Genomic DNA, 16192 nt, shown 5'->3' on the forward strand with positions numbered 1-16192 from the left:
AATTTATAAATTTTAAATTATAACAAACTTAAATTATGCTTTTAGTTATCCTTATTAATACTGAAAATGAATATCTTGAATATCAAAAAGGGATTGAATAAGCAACTTTTTGACCAGATCAACAAAGAAGCAAGAACATAATAAATGGCATATTATATAGTTGACAAAAAATTGCTTATGCTTTGGGTTCACTCTTTACGTAAAGAAAGGTTTCTGATTGTACCAAATTTTAAGACTGTCATGTTCTGGAATCCCATATTGAGAGTAAATGGGAATGCCACCAAATTAAAATTGTTCTTAACTACAGTGGTAAATCTTTAGTCTACTTAGTCACACAAGTACGTACACCATGATTTTTCCTCAAATCAACAATGGTTAATAAAAACACACATTAAATAGTAAGTGTTTATTAGTTTCACTAATATCTATTGCATATGTAGATATACATAGATCAAAAATAGTTTTAAATGCAAATAAAATAAGGACGGTGAATAAAAAAGCGATTGATAGTAAGCTTCAGTCAGGATGCTTTGAATTGTGCTTTCAAGCGTCCTTTTCCTTTGTTGCTTCTGGCTGTAAATCAAACCAAGCAGTAACTGCTTTTGAAAGATCTAAATCAGCAAGATTAATAATGACCTAAAAATTGAAATAAATATTTAAAACGAGATTTAAATCGAAAGTTGAAAATAAAAGTATTACCTGTCCCATTACTGGACTCTTCCATGTCTTTTGCGTCAGCACCGTAATTTCGAGTTGCCTGCTGCTCAACTCTCCTTGTGACATGACATAATCGAATGTCTCATCGTACGTAGGGTTGCAGTTATCTCTGACAGTCTGAAATTTGAAAAAATGAAATACAACTATCGTTAACACTGAGAGCTAACTTACTTCAGTTTTCCTTTTTGATTCCTTTGATCTCTCAGGGAGCAGGTATAACTTCACATAAGGGTCTGGAATGTTGCTGGGATCTTTCAAAGGCAGGTTTCTAAAAGTTCAAAGAAAAAGTTAACAATGTTTAAATTGTGCAATTTTAAAACCACTTACGCAATCTTGTGCACAATGACAATTAATCTTTGCCTCTGGATACTATGCCTCAGTGTTAATTGAATTTTTCCAAGAGATGCTTCACCAGATGAGCTTTAAAAAAAAATTATTTTTATTGATTATTATTTTTTTAATTGGTGTACTCACAGATTTGAAGTTGTGCTCATCTGCCTGCGATGTAATAATGGGGGTGACGACTCCACCCTTGGTGGAGGTTCTCCTATAACCATAACATCTTCAACTGGCTCTGGAGGCTCTGATGGTTTCGGTTCAGGACTACCTTCCTCTACAATGCCAGAAAAAATAATAACAATTTATAATTATTTATTATCAGCTGTATTACCTGATGTGGTAGTAGGAACTGGTTCTTCTTTTTTAATGCTTTCAGTCCTGGACAGGGTCGGTGAAGATGTCATCACTTCATGACTAAATAGTGACAAATCATCATCATTCGTGGATCCACCAAGATATTTCAAAATCTATTAACAATATTTAATAAATTAATTTTTATCCACTTTGATAAAAAAAATTTCTTTTAAATTACCCTTAATCGCATAGATACAATCAGTTTTGAATCGGGCCCTGCATTTTTAATCTGAAGCGGCTGATCTTGCAACTCCAGATTTTCCTTGTCGAGTAAAGTACTTAGATTGTAAGTCAGTTTTCCAAGCTCTGTGGATGTTTTTTGATCCGTAAACTGTAAATAGATAAATATCGATTCGGCTCGAACTATACTTTTCAATTAACAACAGACCTTGACATGAAGCGTGTCCGTTTCTGGATCATGTACAAGGAAGGTAAAACCTTGCTCATACACAGGATTATCCGTCCTGTATTGAATAACCGAAGTTTTGACCGTCTTGGCAAGACTGATCTGGAACATCGGGTCCGGGGCTGTGTAAACTCCTTTCCGCAACACTTTCTAAATACGTTAATACATTTAGAATACTAAAATTTGAATTTTAAAAACAAATTCTGGTGAAATCATACTGGCAAATTCTTGGCCGAATCGACGTAGACCATAAGGATAGAGGTGCTCATAGATGTTACACGCAACATCTGAGTTTCAGCAATAGCCTGTAATTGAAAGTGAAAAACACAAATTAAAGCATTGAATTTTTTCTTCTTCTTGTTCAATTAATAGATAGTTTTACATATTTTGTATTTATACGGGGGTGCACAGAGAGTCAGATATGAAGTCAAGATTGGCTTTTCTTCTGAATCCATCATTTAAGCAATAAAAAAGTAATCCAGGTCTTCATGTTTCAAAACAACATTTATAAACTTCTTAAAATAAGTTATTTTTACAACTGCATGTAACACACCAATTAAAACATATAATATTTACATATAAGTAATATTAACAATAGCATGGAAGCTTGAACATCAACCATCCAGTGATGGTAGCCGTCACTACATCAATACGATGAGTGAGATGGACTCCATCCTAGGAGACTGATGTCAAGTAGTGAAGTTGTCGCGGGGCCACCGACGCTTCAGTCTTATGTTAGGATTATTAGGTGATGTGGTGGATGACGGGTTTGGATGATGGGATAGTTTGAAATGGAATGTTTTGTAGTGGGATCAGGCTAGTTGAGTAACAAGAGGAACATTTAGGCGGTATGGTTATATTTTCTTTTGTTTGTCTAGGAAAATTTAGATCATCTGTTGAGGAGTCGTTTTAGCATGAAAAATCATGTCGAGTAGTCTGTGTGCTTAAGTCATATATGTGGGTTCTACATCAGCCGTTTGTCCCAGGCAGAGTCGGAGTTATCATACATGGTACAACAGGGACCGGAATGTTGTTGAGATATACTAGTGGGAGTGTGTTTTCTTACTTAGGGTGAACATTATGTTTGTTTATTTCGACGATAAGTAAGTGATTTTGGAAATTATAAGAAGCCGTGACAGAATCTTTGTCAAAAGAAAGATTGCGGTATTCATCGTAAGTGAAGGTGAGGTTTATGTTGCATTGGTAGGTCAGAGGTATAAAATGTGTAAAGGAAAGGAGCGAGCACACAGCCCAGTAGGGCACCAGCTAGAATAGGATGGATAGGGGAAGTTTTGAGGGATACTTGGAAGTAAAAATTGTTAAAATAAGATCTTAGGATAAAGTAATAGGTTGCTTGCTGGTAGGATGATCTTGAGCTTCTGCAATAGCCCGGAGTGCCTTACTTGGTCAAAGGCTCAGTGTTTATCTAAGAACACACCCAGGTAATATTGTTGTATTTCAAGGTAATCGGAATTAACGTTGATTATGTGATGTGCTTGTGTACATTCAAGTGGCAATTCTGAAAGCTGAATTAGTGATAGGGAATTGTGTTTGTATGAATTTCCTTAGACAAGCAGATCAATAGGCACTTTTCTAGTATTTTGCCAATAATGGGCAAAATATTGATTGGTCGGTAGGAGCTAGGAAGGTGATTAGTTTTCTAAGTTTTTTGTAGCATCCTGATCAAAAATTTCCAAAGGGTGGGGCATGGTTGTGCATAGGATGGTACTGAATAGGTAGGTTATGAAGATAACAGCTTTTTTAGATAGTTGGGAGAGGATGGTAATGAGTGATTAGGATGTAACCAAGGCTTTTCTTTCTAGAAAGTTTTAGGATGGCCTGCTTGACTTCATCAGGAGAGAATAGCTTTGGAAGATAGGAGAGAGGTAATGGTTCACCGAGTTCATTAACCCTCAAATGGTAAGGTATGGGTTGGATCTGACCCAGGGGTTCATTTTACCAGTTTCCTATCATCCCCTTTCACTGTCGGTGTCAAGTCGGCCAGGAACCCTACCTGCCAGTCGTCTGACATATAGTGTACCGACTGGTGGAGTCTGGGTAAGGATTGAATACTGCTGAGAGGTGTTGGGCTAGGAGTTGTGCTTTGCCCTCTGGATTTGGTACAAGTTCCATGTGTCCATTGCAGAGTATGAGATGTGTTTTTAAATGTGAGGATTTTTGTTGTAGTAGTCCGTAGTAAATTGTCATCTGTAATTAGTGATTATGTATAAATCGAGTGTTTGTTGAGTGTTGTGCAGTTAATTGGATAAATGTTTAGTTAAATGGTTAAAAAGTTGGAGGGGTGTCCAGTGCGATGCCACCGAGCTCTTGCAGAGCACCTGAGGGAGAGCAGTTAGCTGGAGGGGTAAATTGTACAGTCGAGTTGCAGTACTTCCTGGACTAATGTGTAATGTGGAGTCCTACATACTCAATTGTATTGAGTTAGTCAAGGGTTCTACATTGTCACCTAGTTGCTGGGTAGTTCTGAAAAAAGTATTTGGGTTCAGTTTTTGTTCGAGTATTTCTCGAAACAAGTACTGCTATCGATCCATTGATGAGGGAAGGTAGAGGTGGATTTAGTTTAGAGATGTCTAGATTGAGGGCAACAAACTTAAAATCCACAAAAACGTTATCTAAGCTGAAACCACTCAACTTTCAAAGCTCGCCCATTCCATACAACTCTAACAACGGTCTGGCCAACTTGTCTCCATGTTTGAGACTAAAGCCAGAAACACACTTACCCGATGCTACGCCATGCGACGCTACCCGACGCAAATCCAAACTCTGATTTTCCATAAGGTTGCATTACCCCCATGCACATCTACCCGATGCTATGCCACGCTAACCTACCCGACGCTCTGTGATCCCCACTGTCCAGATTTTCATCGGGTCGCATTGAGTACAGTCGAAGACAAAAGAACCGGACACTCATATTTTTATTCAAACTACATGTATTATTGTCGTTATATTAATTACAACATACTTATTTTAATATAAGCCAAATTAACTGCGATTAAAAATTAATTAGTTTTATTTAAAAAATTAATTTCAATGGTTTGGTAGAAAATTAATCAAAACACCAGAATACGATTTTTTGATATAATGAATTTAACTAACAATTTATTGTACTCGCTTCGGCAGTACATATACTAAAATTGGAACAATTTATTACACGGTTTTGCTCATAAAATTTAATTAACAATTTATTTCATAGTTTTGCTCGTAAAATTACACAATTTTGTAGTGTCGGGTAGCATCTGAACAGGACACTCATATTTTTTGTAGTTTATTTCAAACTAAGTACATGTAATTTTGTCGTTATATTAATTACAACATGTTATTTTAATGTAAACCAAATTAAACGAGATAAAAATGCATAAGTTTTTATAAACATTGTTTAATTATGATGGTTAGGAGTAACTTTATTTAAAAAAATTAAGTTTAACAAACAATTTATTAGATGGTTGTGCTCATAAAATTTAACTAACAATTTATTACAAGGTTTTGCTCAAAATGCATTAAGAACAAAAAGCATTGTGATTGTGATAGTGATTATCGTGATAAACGCTATGGACTGTACACAACATATACTTGCGTCAGATAGATGTGCACACCCCACCAAAACGTGGCAAGGCGTCGGGTAGCGTCGCATGGCAAAGCATCGGGTAAGTGTGTTCCTGGCTTAACAACTGTCCCATACAAAATCCATCTTCTAACTCATTACTGGGCACTGACCAATGACTAAATCTAAACTCTGAAGTATAACTGACCCGTGACTAGCAGTGTCTACTCAACTCCACTACTGACTCACCATTGACTATCAACCTTTGTTACCATCTTAGCATCACAGGTGAGATATGTCTTCTAATGATGTTCACATATATGTATCGCACTATGTGATATGTATGCTAGTCTATGAGGTGAACATAGCACAATTTTATGATAACTTTGCTAGATGATTTCACTTGACCTTGTGTTGGTTGGCCTTTAAAGAACTCGTTTTTTATAAATATACTATAATTCATAAGTTACTTGCAAGCGCTGAGAAAACTCAGCTTTTCTATTAATTAAAGCAACCTGATTTTATTTTTCAATAAAAAACACAAGTAATAATAATGAACTAAATTAATTACTAATAATTATTTGACTTAGCCACAATTATGTGTTAACAAGTTAGATCGATTTTTTTTTTTAAATGATATTTCTCTTCATGTTCAATCAGTGTAAAATACATGAAAGACTTACATCTTTCAAGTCTGCCAAGCTGGAGGAAAGCTGAAGCCAGGTCATTCTCAAATGTACCATTCCAGTTGTTGCATCTTCCAAAGAAACCCACTAATAAAATAATTCAAAATTAATCTTACTTTAAAATAAATAAATAAAATAAAAAGTAAATAAAAACTTACTGTGTCTGTTTGTCCTTTGCGCGTAACACCCAACACCTCGACAGTAGCTCTAGGAAAGTGAGAGAGAAAAAAATATATATAATAAATTAATTTATACTGGTTTATTATGTGAGTTTACATCCTGCTGTTTTAGAAACAAGTAAATATTTGTTATCAAGTGGGTTAATTGAAAAACTTATGCAGGATGGGACCTCAGCGAAATAAAAATATTAAACTAGTCTAAGCGTAAAAACAGCAGAAACAAAAATGCACTACGTAAAATGAACAGTGCAGATAGTTATAAATGAAGTTTTATAATAATTACACATATCAAGTGAATAAAATAAATGAGGAGAATGCAAAATTTTTTAAATTCTGACATAAGACCTTTCCATGCATGAAATTTAAAGTTATGAATTAAATATTTTAATGGAGTGACATTAGTATGTTAATGTTCATGAAAATTTCAATCAGTTAGAAGAAAATTTGAGACTTTACCTTCAAGCAAAGTAAAAGAGAAGTGAAAGGATTTTTTTTTTCATTGAACAAATAAAAAGAATTTTCTCTTAAATTATACTAAATTTAAAAATACACTAGATGTTTAATACCTTCCAAGAGGCTCATCTTTTCCTGTTTTATCTTTGTCAAAAATGAAAGCTGAGAAAAGCTGTCCTCTTGCAGTCTCCACACAAAACTATAATAAAAACTCTTGATGAACATTAGTCATTCAAATCATATGCCAGGGGAAATAAACAAAACAAAACAATGGATGGAGGAAAAATTAAAAAAAAATTCAAACTACGTGCAGGCGCAAGTAACATGGGAAAGATCAATTAAGGAGTGTGCAAGGATGTATGGACATCGTATGAACAAATCTTTCCAACACGTCAAATGCGTGCGATTAAATTAAAAAAAAATTATATTATATGAAGTTTCTTGAAATTGAGTCTACCTTCCCAAAAAATCATCATCCTTAACCCCGGGTAATTTCGGATCCCAGTCCCACACCGTCATTCTGAGTTCTTGAACTCTTCGAGATGTAACTATCGCCTAAAATGATTTCAATGCTGTACAAAACTGGTATACCATCTAAGGGGGTCCAAAAGAAAAAAAAATTAAGGAATTTGAATGATGCTTACAAGAAACTACAATTTACACTCGTTCAATCAACATTGTTTAACATAAACTACATATCACACATTTACAACTAAAATAAACATAACATTTCCTATTACTTTAGAATACAGTGCTCTGTCAGTAATCTGAACTAATTTCTGCAGAAAGTATAGGGATTATTGAAAAATTTTGATTACAGAGTGAGTTAAAAATACATATACTTATGTATAGAAAAATAATTTCAACACAATATTTTATAAGGATTGCATACGCAAGATGTTAAACCTATTAGAATAATGTACTGACAAGTTTAAAAAAAAGTTTTCTTTTTCATTGCTTCTTCCTCTTTTTCCCTCATTTTTATGCAGTATATTTTACTTAACACAAGAAGCTGACCTAACTTTTCATTTTTTAGTAGTGAAGGGAGGTGAGGGTAGCCGAGTGGATAAGGCGTCAGACTCTCGGCTACTAAACCCCGCGGTTGTGGGTTCGATCCCCACTATCGCCTCTGGACTTTTTTTCTGAAGCCTAAGGGGACCGGTGGCCGCAATTGAAAGAAATTGACACGGCATTCATCAACAGAAGGTCTGGGGCGGATTGGATCTCAGCGACCCTGAATTTGGTCCCAATCCCCTTTAAAAATGAGTTTGATGGAAGAACACCGGTACACCGGAGGCTCAATTCACACACGTGTTGCGAGCTCATAAAAAAATGGAGCCAGCAAAAAAATACAATCAGCTGTTGATTAAGGAGAGAGCACTGTTTAATTATATGAATATATTTTCTAAACAGAAGTGATTGAGTGAGCCCCTTGATGTTTCTTTTCCAATTATCGTTTTTGACTAATGAATAAAAATTAACAAATGAAAAATCATCTTCAAAGCCTTTAATTTTAAAGATGCAAGAACTGAATAATAGAATTTATTTAAAAAGTTAATACAACAAAGAATAAAGAAAGAGAAAGTTCAAATTAAACACAGATTTTCATGGTGAAATATGCAAGTGATTTACCTCCACATACAACATTAATACTGCAGGTACCATTGCTTAAAGTAAATTATTATTGTATGTACAGTTTATTTGGATATTTTCATGCAGAAGAAATAATAGCGGAAGACCACCTAAGTTAAAAATATATTTTACACCCCCGCAGAGAGCTTTCTTATTTTTTCCCCCCCAATATACTTTTAAACAATTTAATGGCTGTAGACAAAACATGCACACTTGTATGAGCCAATCTGTACAATTCGTACACTTACGATCCTAATTTTGAGTCCTTTTTAGAGTCATCATAATCGAACAGCCTGACATCCACATTCTGGCCAGTTACTGTATGAATCGGGAACTACATAATAACAATTACAATAAAAGAGAAAAAAACAAAATAATAACAATCATGGCAAAACATGCAAAAATAATATTTCGTTATTAATTTAGAAGGAAACCACACCATAACTCATATCCATGGTTATAAAATATCATTATCAACCACAATAATTATTTTCTGCATAACTCTTTGAAATGGAGATTGATGCTGTTAAGGTTCTACATGGAAAAGCATTAACTGATATAATTAGTAATTAAATCTCTTTGAAAGGCAAAATATACACCAAACGGTCAAGTACTGAATAAATTAAGTATTAATAATGAATAATTAATTGTGAAATTGTTTTCTGAACCTGTAGCAACCTATATTTCATTTACACTGTCGTGCATTAAATGTTAAGAAAAAATTATAATTTCAACAACATGCCTACTAATTAAAAAACGTACCTGTGAAATTCGCGACATTTATTATTCGGTATGTTAGGTTCAACTATTCTCCTATTCTATTGGCATCAATGTTAAGAGTTAAATAAGGTTTCACTTGCCTCACACCAGTAATCCCATTTGGGATCAACTGTGTTGTCAATAGTCTGCGTTCTAAAATTCTCTGCCCCGAGTGTAATTATGGCGTACGGGTCGGATTTGCCCTTGCCAAGGACTGAAATGTCTTTCTTCATCAAATTCTTGGCCTCTACGACATGAACTCTCAGAACACCCTGACAAAATGTTATTGATTAATAATCAATTAACAGGTGACAGAATCGTGACATCTTAAAATTATTACTTGCGGCTCTGGGAATTTCAGAACCTGGGCTGGCACAGCATCACTTAAAATTATTGGTAACTTGTTTGGTAAAACCATCATAGCCGCTACTTGCTCTACAATAATCCTTCGCAGCATGTCACTTAAAATGTTGAAAATAGATTAATTGATATTTTAACAATGGTTTAAAATAAATGAAAACAACTAACCTCAAACCGGGCATGTCGAGAAGATCTGCCATTCCGACTAAGTTGAAATCTAACGTCGGGTTGTTCAAAAAGTATATTTGAAGACCGCCAACTAAAGGCATTGTGGTTATAAGAGGCTTCATAACTACTCTAACCATTCCGTGAATCTGTTAAAATAAAATAATATTTGCAGATATATTGGGACAAATAGTAAAAAAATCTAATGTAAACTGCTCAAAAATGAATAGGGATATTGCCAATTTTGTAGTATTTACTTTCCCTAGCATTTTTTGGTACTTCATTTAAAACTTGGTGGGCAGTATGGAAAGGGTTCTGCCTTCCAGCAATCATTATTTCTGCCCTCCCTCACCATAGTAATGCGCTGGAATCCACTACAGGCCTCCTATTGCTACTTCCAGTCATTCGGAATTGAGCTAAAGCCCCGAAGACCATGCTCTTAGAAATGCCAACTGCCTCTGTGATATCCACTTACCGATGATCTCGATGACTCATCCACACAATAATATTGCAAACTTTTGGTTAAAAATGATGTCTTTCCATGGTTAAGGAGAATGGATTAAAATGGATAAAAGTCGAGAAAAGGTATTTGTTTACAAAATAAATAATCTTTATGTTTACTATTCTTAAGTAATGTGTGGTGATTAGTGACCGTTAATCTATATTTATTTAGTAATCGTGAGATGCAGTCTGGTGTGATGCAAGTTTCAGAAAAACATTTTCTTTATCGTTAATATATAAAAAATTTTTGCATTGTATAAATTCACTTTTTTCCAGTGTAGGTTTTTCCACATCCAAAATGCAATTGTTATATGTAAACAATGTTTGTAAATCCCAGGCCCTGAAGATGATCTCAATAAAGATCGAAACGTTGGCACGTAAAGAAAATGTTTTTCTGAAACCTACATCACACCAGACCACATCTCACGATTTCTAAATAAATATTCTTAAGTAAATTCATTATTAAAAGGAAGGATTAACTTTTTTTTGTATTTTCTAATTAATTTTATCCAACTAACAAGAATATATCGGTTAACTTAATTAAAATTAATAGAATAAGAATAAATTACAAATATCCCTATTCATTTTTGAGCAGTTTAGATTAAATTTTTACTTGGCAATATATTATCTCTCACAGATTTTTCCCCGCTCAAGGACCTTTTATATTTCGTTTAAATTATTTATCAACATTTAAAATAATATACCTGAAAATCTTTGATTCCACCGGAAACACCAGCAAGTGTGAATGAAATGTCACAATCTCCAGCATAGCTAAAAGGAGAAATATAAACAAAAAATTTTTATTTGATTATGTAATTCAATAAAAATTATGTAAAGAGCAACATGACGGGCTGTATAAACTGTATATATAATAGAGTAAAATAAACCATCAGCGAAAAGTTTGTGAAAGTGCCAAATAATACACATATTTGTGTTTTATTGTAAAGACAGTGTAAAATTTTGGGTGTAAACGAAGAGTTCATTCCACCTGAGAATTCTTTTACCTGGATAATGGCCAAATAAAAACCAGTTAGTAATATTAGTTTTTCTAAATTCAATATAAATTTACAAACTTTCCAGGCTTTACATAAATGAAATGTACAACAGTATTTACAGGTTTATGCCTAGTTTAATTATATCTAGGAAACAGAAAAAAAGTTTATAAAGATAATTTAACGATGGCAAGACAAGCCAGAAAACCTGGCCAAAAAGATATCATCATTTAACAGCCATAAATGTTTTGAACTGCTGCCATTTCTAACCCGGCTTTCATTAAATAAAATAAAATCCTTTAAATAAAAAATAAATAAAACTCCATAAAATAAACAAATAAACTAAAATATTACCAACATGAAAATTGTTGTTGACATACTCAAGTAATGTTAAACATCTTTTGCATTGAATTAAATATTTTTGATTTAACGGGATCAATAATTGAGAAATTACTAGAAATAATATAAGTCTATTAGCAAACAAATAGAAGAAAGAAAAAGTGATTCATTGAGATAACAACTGACAATCATTGTGAAACAGTGTTTCTTGGGTATAAGAGGTGCAAGTTAACTGAAACATTATTATAAAGATTGTCTTTAGAAGTAATGACCCCTAGAATACACCTTAGTTTTAAACCTAACATCCCGAACTATCAGGTAGTGGACTCGGGAACTGTTGGGCGGAAAGATGTAGCACAGACCTTGCTAGAAGTGTCACCACTACCTGATTCTTCAAATCATAGAGACAAACATTGTGTTGTGGCCAACAATATTAAAGTAATTATTCAGATGCCATAAGTTTGGGTTCTTTTGTGTGTCTGTAAATTAGATGCGCTGCGAGTTATTCACCAATTGGTCAGCGATGAAGGAAAGGTATATCCTGCTGCTTCCGCTGCTTTAAATCAGGATCTATACGACGTACTTACTGGGGCAGCTACTCTCGAGGACACCATAACTTTACGGGATCAACTGATAGCCTTGATGTCTAATGATCCGAAATTAATTAATGCATTTTACAAAATTGTTCGATCACTGTACACTTTGATTTATTTTATAATGCCAGATTGTTTTGGTTTAATTTAAAATGTGATTATACACTGATGGACAATACTCAAAAATTGAAACAATCTAATGTTAACATATTCTAAACTGACAGGCAAAAAATTCCACCTAATTGATTTTTTTTTCTCGATAAGAGAAAATTCTGCCCTTAATTCATCTTAAGTTAAAGTTTGTTTAGTTAGTTTGTTTAGTTCTTTAGTTAAAGTTTTAAATTGGGAATATCAATTAGAGGTAAACACACTTAATCCTTGATCCAAAACAAGGATGAAGGATTTTTCAATGTCTACTTTTTACGGCATTTAAAATGTTTATATAGCCAGCCTCATTTGAATTCTGAAGCAATAAACTGTTTCCTTTTCATCTTTGTTTTCTTAATTTCAATTTTTAAACTTAAAAATGCCACTTAGTGCTGAGGATGCTGCACGTGGTGTGGCACTTATTGATGATGCATGTTCCATCAATTTTATTATCTAATGCCATCAGAGTTCCCTAAGAAACTCTGTGAGACGCCTTTAAACGTTTTCGAGAAACTGGGTCCTACCATAGAAGGCCCGGTTTTGGACGATCTAGGGTAACAGAACCACAAGATCGCTGTTTTTTGACTTTGTGAAACCCGCACCTTACTGTGGTAGCGATTCATCAGCTCCAGGAAAATGTCCAAATTTCTGAACGCACTGCTTGAAGAAGATCAAATCAGTATGGACTGATGGCTTTTCACCCTGTTAGGGGACCAGAATTGACCAGAACATGCAGAGTTGCACCATTTGCTCAAGAACACAACCATTGGTCTTTGAACGATTGGTCTGTTGTACTTTTTACTGATGAGTGTAAATTTGCTCTACAATCTCCAATGGGTGTGAAAGAGTGTGTAGAAGGCAAAATGAAAGGTACGAAGCTCGTAATTTTTCCCAGAGTCGACCTTTTCAACGTAGCTTAGTGATGGTGTGGACGGGAATTTCAATGGAGAGCCCCAAAGAGTTTGCTGTTGTTCGTGGAGGGTCTTTGACGGCCAGTCGCTATGTGGATGAAATTTTGGAACATCATGCATTGCATAGCCTCGATGAAATCAGCAACAATCCTTTTCTAATGCATGATAATGTACCACATTTCGCTCACATAGTACAAGTGTACCTTCAACAACCCGTTCTCCAGTCTAGAACCACATCGAAGATTTATAGTATAACCTCAAAAGACGAATAAGAGTATAGTCACTTGAATTGGCCTTGATCTTGAATAGACTCTTCCTGAAAAATGGGCAAACCTCCAGCAAAGAGACATTTCCAGGCAGGTAGAAAGTATGCCGAGGCGACTTCGAGATGTAATTAAGGCAAGAGGAGAAAATACGCAATATTGAAATGTTAATTAAAAATTTAAAACTAATTTTACCGGTCCGTCATTTTTTTCCTAAGCAATTTACATTTTTTTAAAACTTTTTTAGACAAAAACTGAATTATGAAACTTTGATTAATATATAAAAATAACTCCAAATCAAGTTATATTACAAGTGGGTGGAATTTTTGCCTGCCATTTTATATTTTTATTTTTTTAACTTCGGAGGTACCGGAGTCAGGATAGCTCATGTGGTTATATCAGAGGCGAATTGCGCCGAAGGTCGTGGGTTTTTTCTTTTTTTTTGGCGTTATGAACTATGCATATTAGCCATGTGACAATTCATATATGTGTGTTCAAATTTGGGGGGGTTATTGTGAAAAAAGGGCCAGAGGCGACGGTGGGAATCGAACCCACGACCGCGGCGTGAGAGTCTCTCATAATAACCACTCGGCTACCGCGGTCCCCCGAAAGGTCGTGGGTTCGCGTCCCTCTCGTGACACTAATCTTTTCATCATGCTTGACATAAAAATATAAATCATTAAATATTCTGTTTAATGTTATCTGAAATATAATTACAGATATGGACAGTTTAAGAGCTAACAAGACATGGTAGATGTTAGAAGAGTTCGATATAAAATGGATGGAATTAAAATTTTTTCCTTGAATCTAAATAGTAGTCAGATGTATGTTTTTAGGTCAGTGACGAAACCGTGAGGAAACGTCCTTGCAAACGGAAATGATTCATACAGAAATGCAAAAGCTGTTTTTCTAAGAAATCTAAGTGAGGAAAACGTTTGTTCAATAGACAAACGGGCAGATCACTTACAAAATATCCATGTCCATGATGATCTCATCCCTCGAGACGTTTTTGTCGTAGACTTTGACACCTCCTATCCGGGGTGGCTGGTAGGAAGAAGAAAAAAAACAATAAACGTTCGAATAAAATCAGTCGGCAGTATAAAAAAGACAAAGTTGAGGAAAGAAGAGCCGACGTAAAAATAGTCAAAGGGGCCGCCTGGTGGTACTTACTATTGTGCCAAGACGCATTTTCTGAAACGCGAAACCGTTCAATTTGTAGAGCAAGAGGTTCTCTTGGATCGCCGGTTCTATAACGTCTTTTATCAAATCTTTGGCGTAGTGGTTCACATTGGGCCAAATTTGGCTTAGGATCTAGAGGAAAGAGACAACAATTAATCCAATGAAAAATAACAATTGAAATTTAGTTATTTATTTGGGAATTTGGAAGCAAATAGATAAAAGGGAAAAAGTAAAGTAGATTTAAGAGACATGTAGGCCATTGAAGGCCTTGGCTATTAAATTTACAAAACACAAGCTTCTAAGGAACTCGAAATAGTTTTTTTTACTTTGTTATTTTAAAGATTTTTTAGTACGTAAAATAATAAAATGAAGACATTCTTGACTCTCTGCCCAAAACGAATCAATTCGTCAATCCAAATGGGTAAGAGTTCTTTCAAAAGGGAAACTATCCTGTCTGATGAAGATGGATATAGTTTATTGCTTCAATGGCCAAAAAAGATGCTAAAGCTTATTTAAAACATCATCAGTTTAAACTTTTTCCAAAGGTATTTTCCTAAGGAAGAACAATATTCCAAGATGGAAACTCATTAAAATAACAGTTAATACTCAATAAAATAGGATTATAAAAGTGTTACTTCAATATTATTACTAAAATCTTACAAATAATTATATAAAGGAACGTTTTAATATGTTTTTAAAACAAATCGCTGTTCCGATAATTAAACAAGATAACAAGAAAGATTAAACTTTCAATGAGTAATCTTGGGTTTAAAAAAACTTTTTATCAACGTCGAAACGAACAAAATTCAACATTTAAAGTAATTTCTTTTAAAAAGTGTTTCAGTATTTAGCACTTTGTCTCAGTAGATTTGTTCTTGGCAACAAATAAAGGATTTAAAGAATTAAACGACAAATTAAACTGACAAGGGGTTCAAGGTTGGTCACGGATTTGGACCAATTTTTTTTTTTTTTTTTTTTGATTCTACACTCCAAAATATCGGACACGTATCGGCCATTTATTGTGAACAGGCCCTGGTTTCCCCCATTTTTTAAAATTTTTATTTTTTATTTTTTAGTTGAAATTTACCGTTTTTCAATATTTTTATTACGCCGTTCTATTGTACTTACTTAAATCATATATGTTAATAAATTATTTTACAGCATTTTTTATGTATATTGCAATAAAAATATAGTAAAAGCTATCAAAATTCATCAAAAACCGAAAATTTTCAAAAAAACTAAATTTTTGTCAAATAAATTAGGACATAAAATAGTTTTCTCTTAAAACTAATATGAAATTTCGTTTTAGGACCTGTAGACCCCTAAATATATATTTTTGTTAGAATCGGAATATCTGGTTGAAACGGTTATAATTCAAAAATAACTAAAAGGATTTTAACATCAAACATACCATTTGAAAGAGCTTTTTAATGACGTATAAACTATAAAAATATATAAAACATTTCTATAAGAAATTACATAAAATAAGAAAATATATTTTCCACAAATTAACCTCATTTTTTAAATGGACATAATAGTCCGGTTTTAATGTTTGATACATTTATGAAATGCACTTGACAATTTCTTCAAACCGAATTATCAACCATGAAAATCGTTCTCTTAAGTATTGAGAAAAATGGCGTTAGAATTTGCGC

The 16192-nt window shown here is 33.9% G+C and overlaps 1 protein-coding gene across 3 annotated transcripts; it reads right to left on the reverse strand.

Moving 5' to 3' along the window:
* Nucleotides 1–391: 391 nt before the first annotated feature.
* On the reverse strand, nt 392–14685 carry LOC106674139 (extended synaptotagmin-2). 3 transcript variants are annotated; one of them, XM_024229226.1, is made up of 18 exons: nt 14529–14685; nt 14326–14402; nt 10818–10884; nt 9616–9761; nt 9428–9548; nt 9189–9359; nt 7154–7251; nt 6223–6271; nt 6062–6151; nt 2035–2121; nt 1799–1966; nt 1589–1741; nt 1388–1523; nt 1192–1330; nt 1045–1137; nt 889–985; nt 700–834; nt 392–636 (listed from the first exon to the last, which is right to left on the reverse strand). In XM_024229226.1, the coding sequence occupies exons 1-18, from the start codon at nt 14544–14546 to the stop codon at nt 544–546; spliced, it is 1938 nt and encodes a 645-aa protein (XP_024084994.1). In that variant the 5' UTR covers nt 14547–14685; the 3' UTR covers nt 392–543. The 3 variants fall into 3 exon arrangements, with proteins under 3 accessions (XP_024084994.1, XP_024084996.1, XP_024084995.1); XM_024229228.1 differs by lacking the exon at nt 7154–7251 and adding an exon at nt 8577–8662; XM_024229227.1 differs by lacking the exon at nt 7154–7251 and adding an exon at nt 6810–6895 and having other exon boundaries at nt 14529–14684.
* Between the last annotated feature and the right edge of the window lie 1507 nt (nt 14686–16192).

The sequence above is a fragment of the Cimex lectularius genome, unplaced genomic scaffold, assembly GCF_000648675.2.
Source record: "Cimex lectularius strain Harlan isolate CLEC.00 unplaced genomic scaffold, Clec_2.1 scaffold168, whole genome shotgun sequence".
Classification (NCBI taxonomy): domain Eukaryota; kingdom Metazoa; phylum Arthropoda; class Insecta; order Hemiptera; family Cimicidae; genus Cimex; species Cimex lectularius.

Coding starts and splice junctions, on each gene's coding strand:
- LOC106674139 (XM_024229226.1), bottom strand. Junction 1,524..1,588: donor TTGTATCTATGCGATTAAGG/GTAATTTAAAAG, acceptor TATTGTTAATAG/ATTTTGAAATATCTTGGTGG. Junction 1,331..1,387: donor AGTTCCTACTACCACATCAG/GTAATACAGCTG, acceptor CTGGCATTGTAG/AGGAAGGTAGTCCTGAACCG.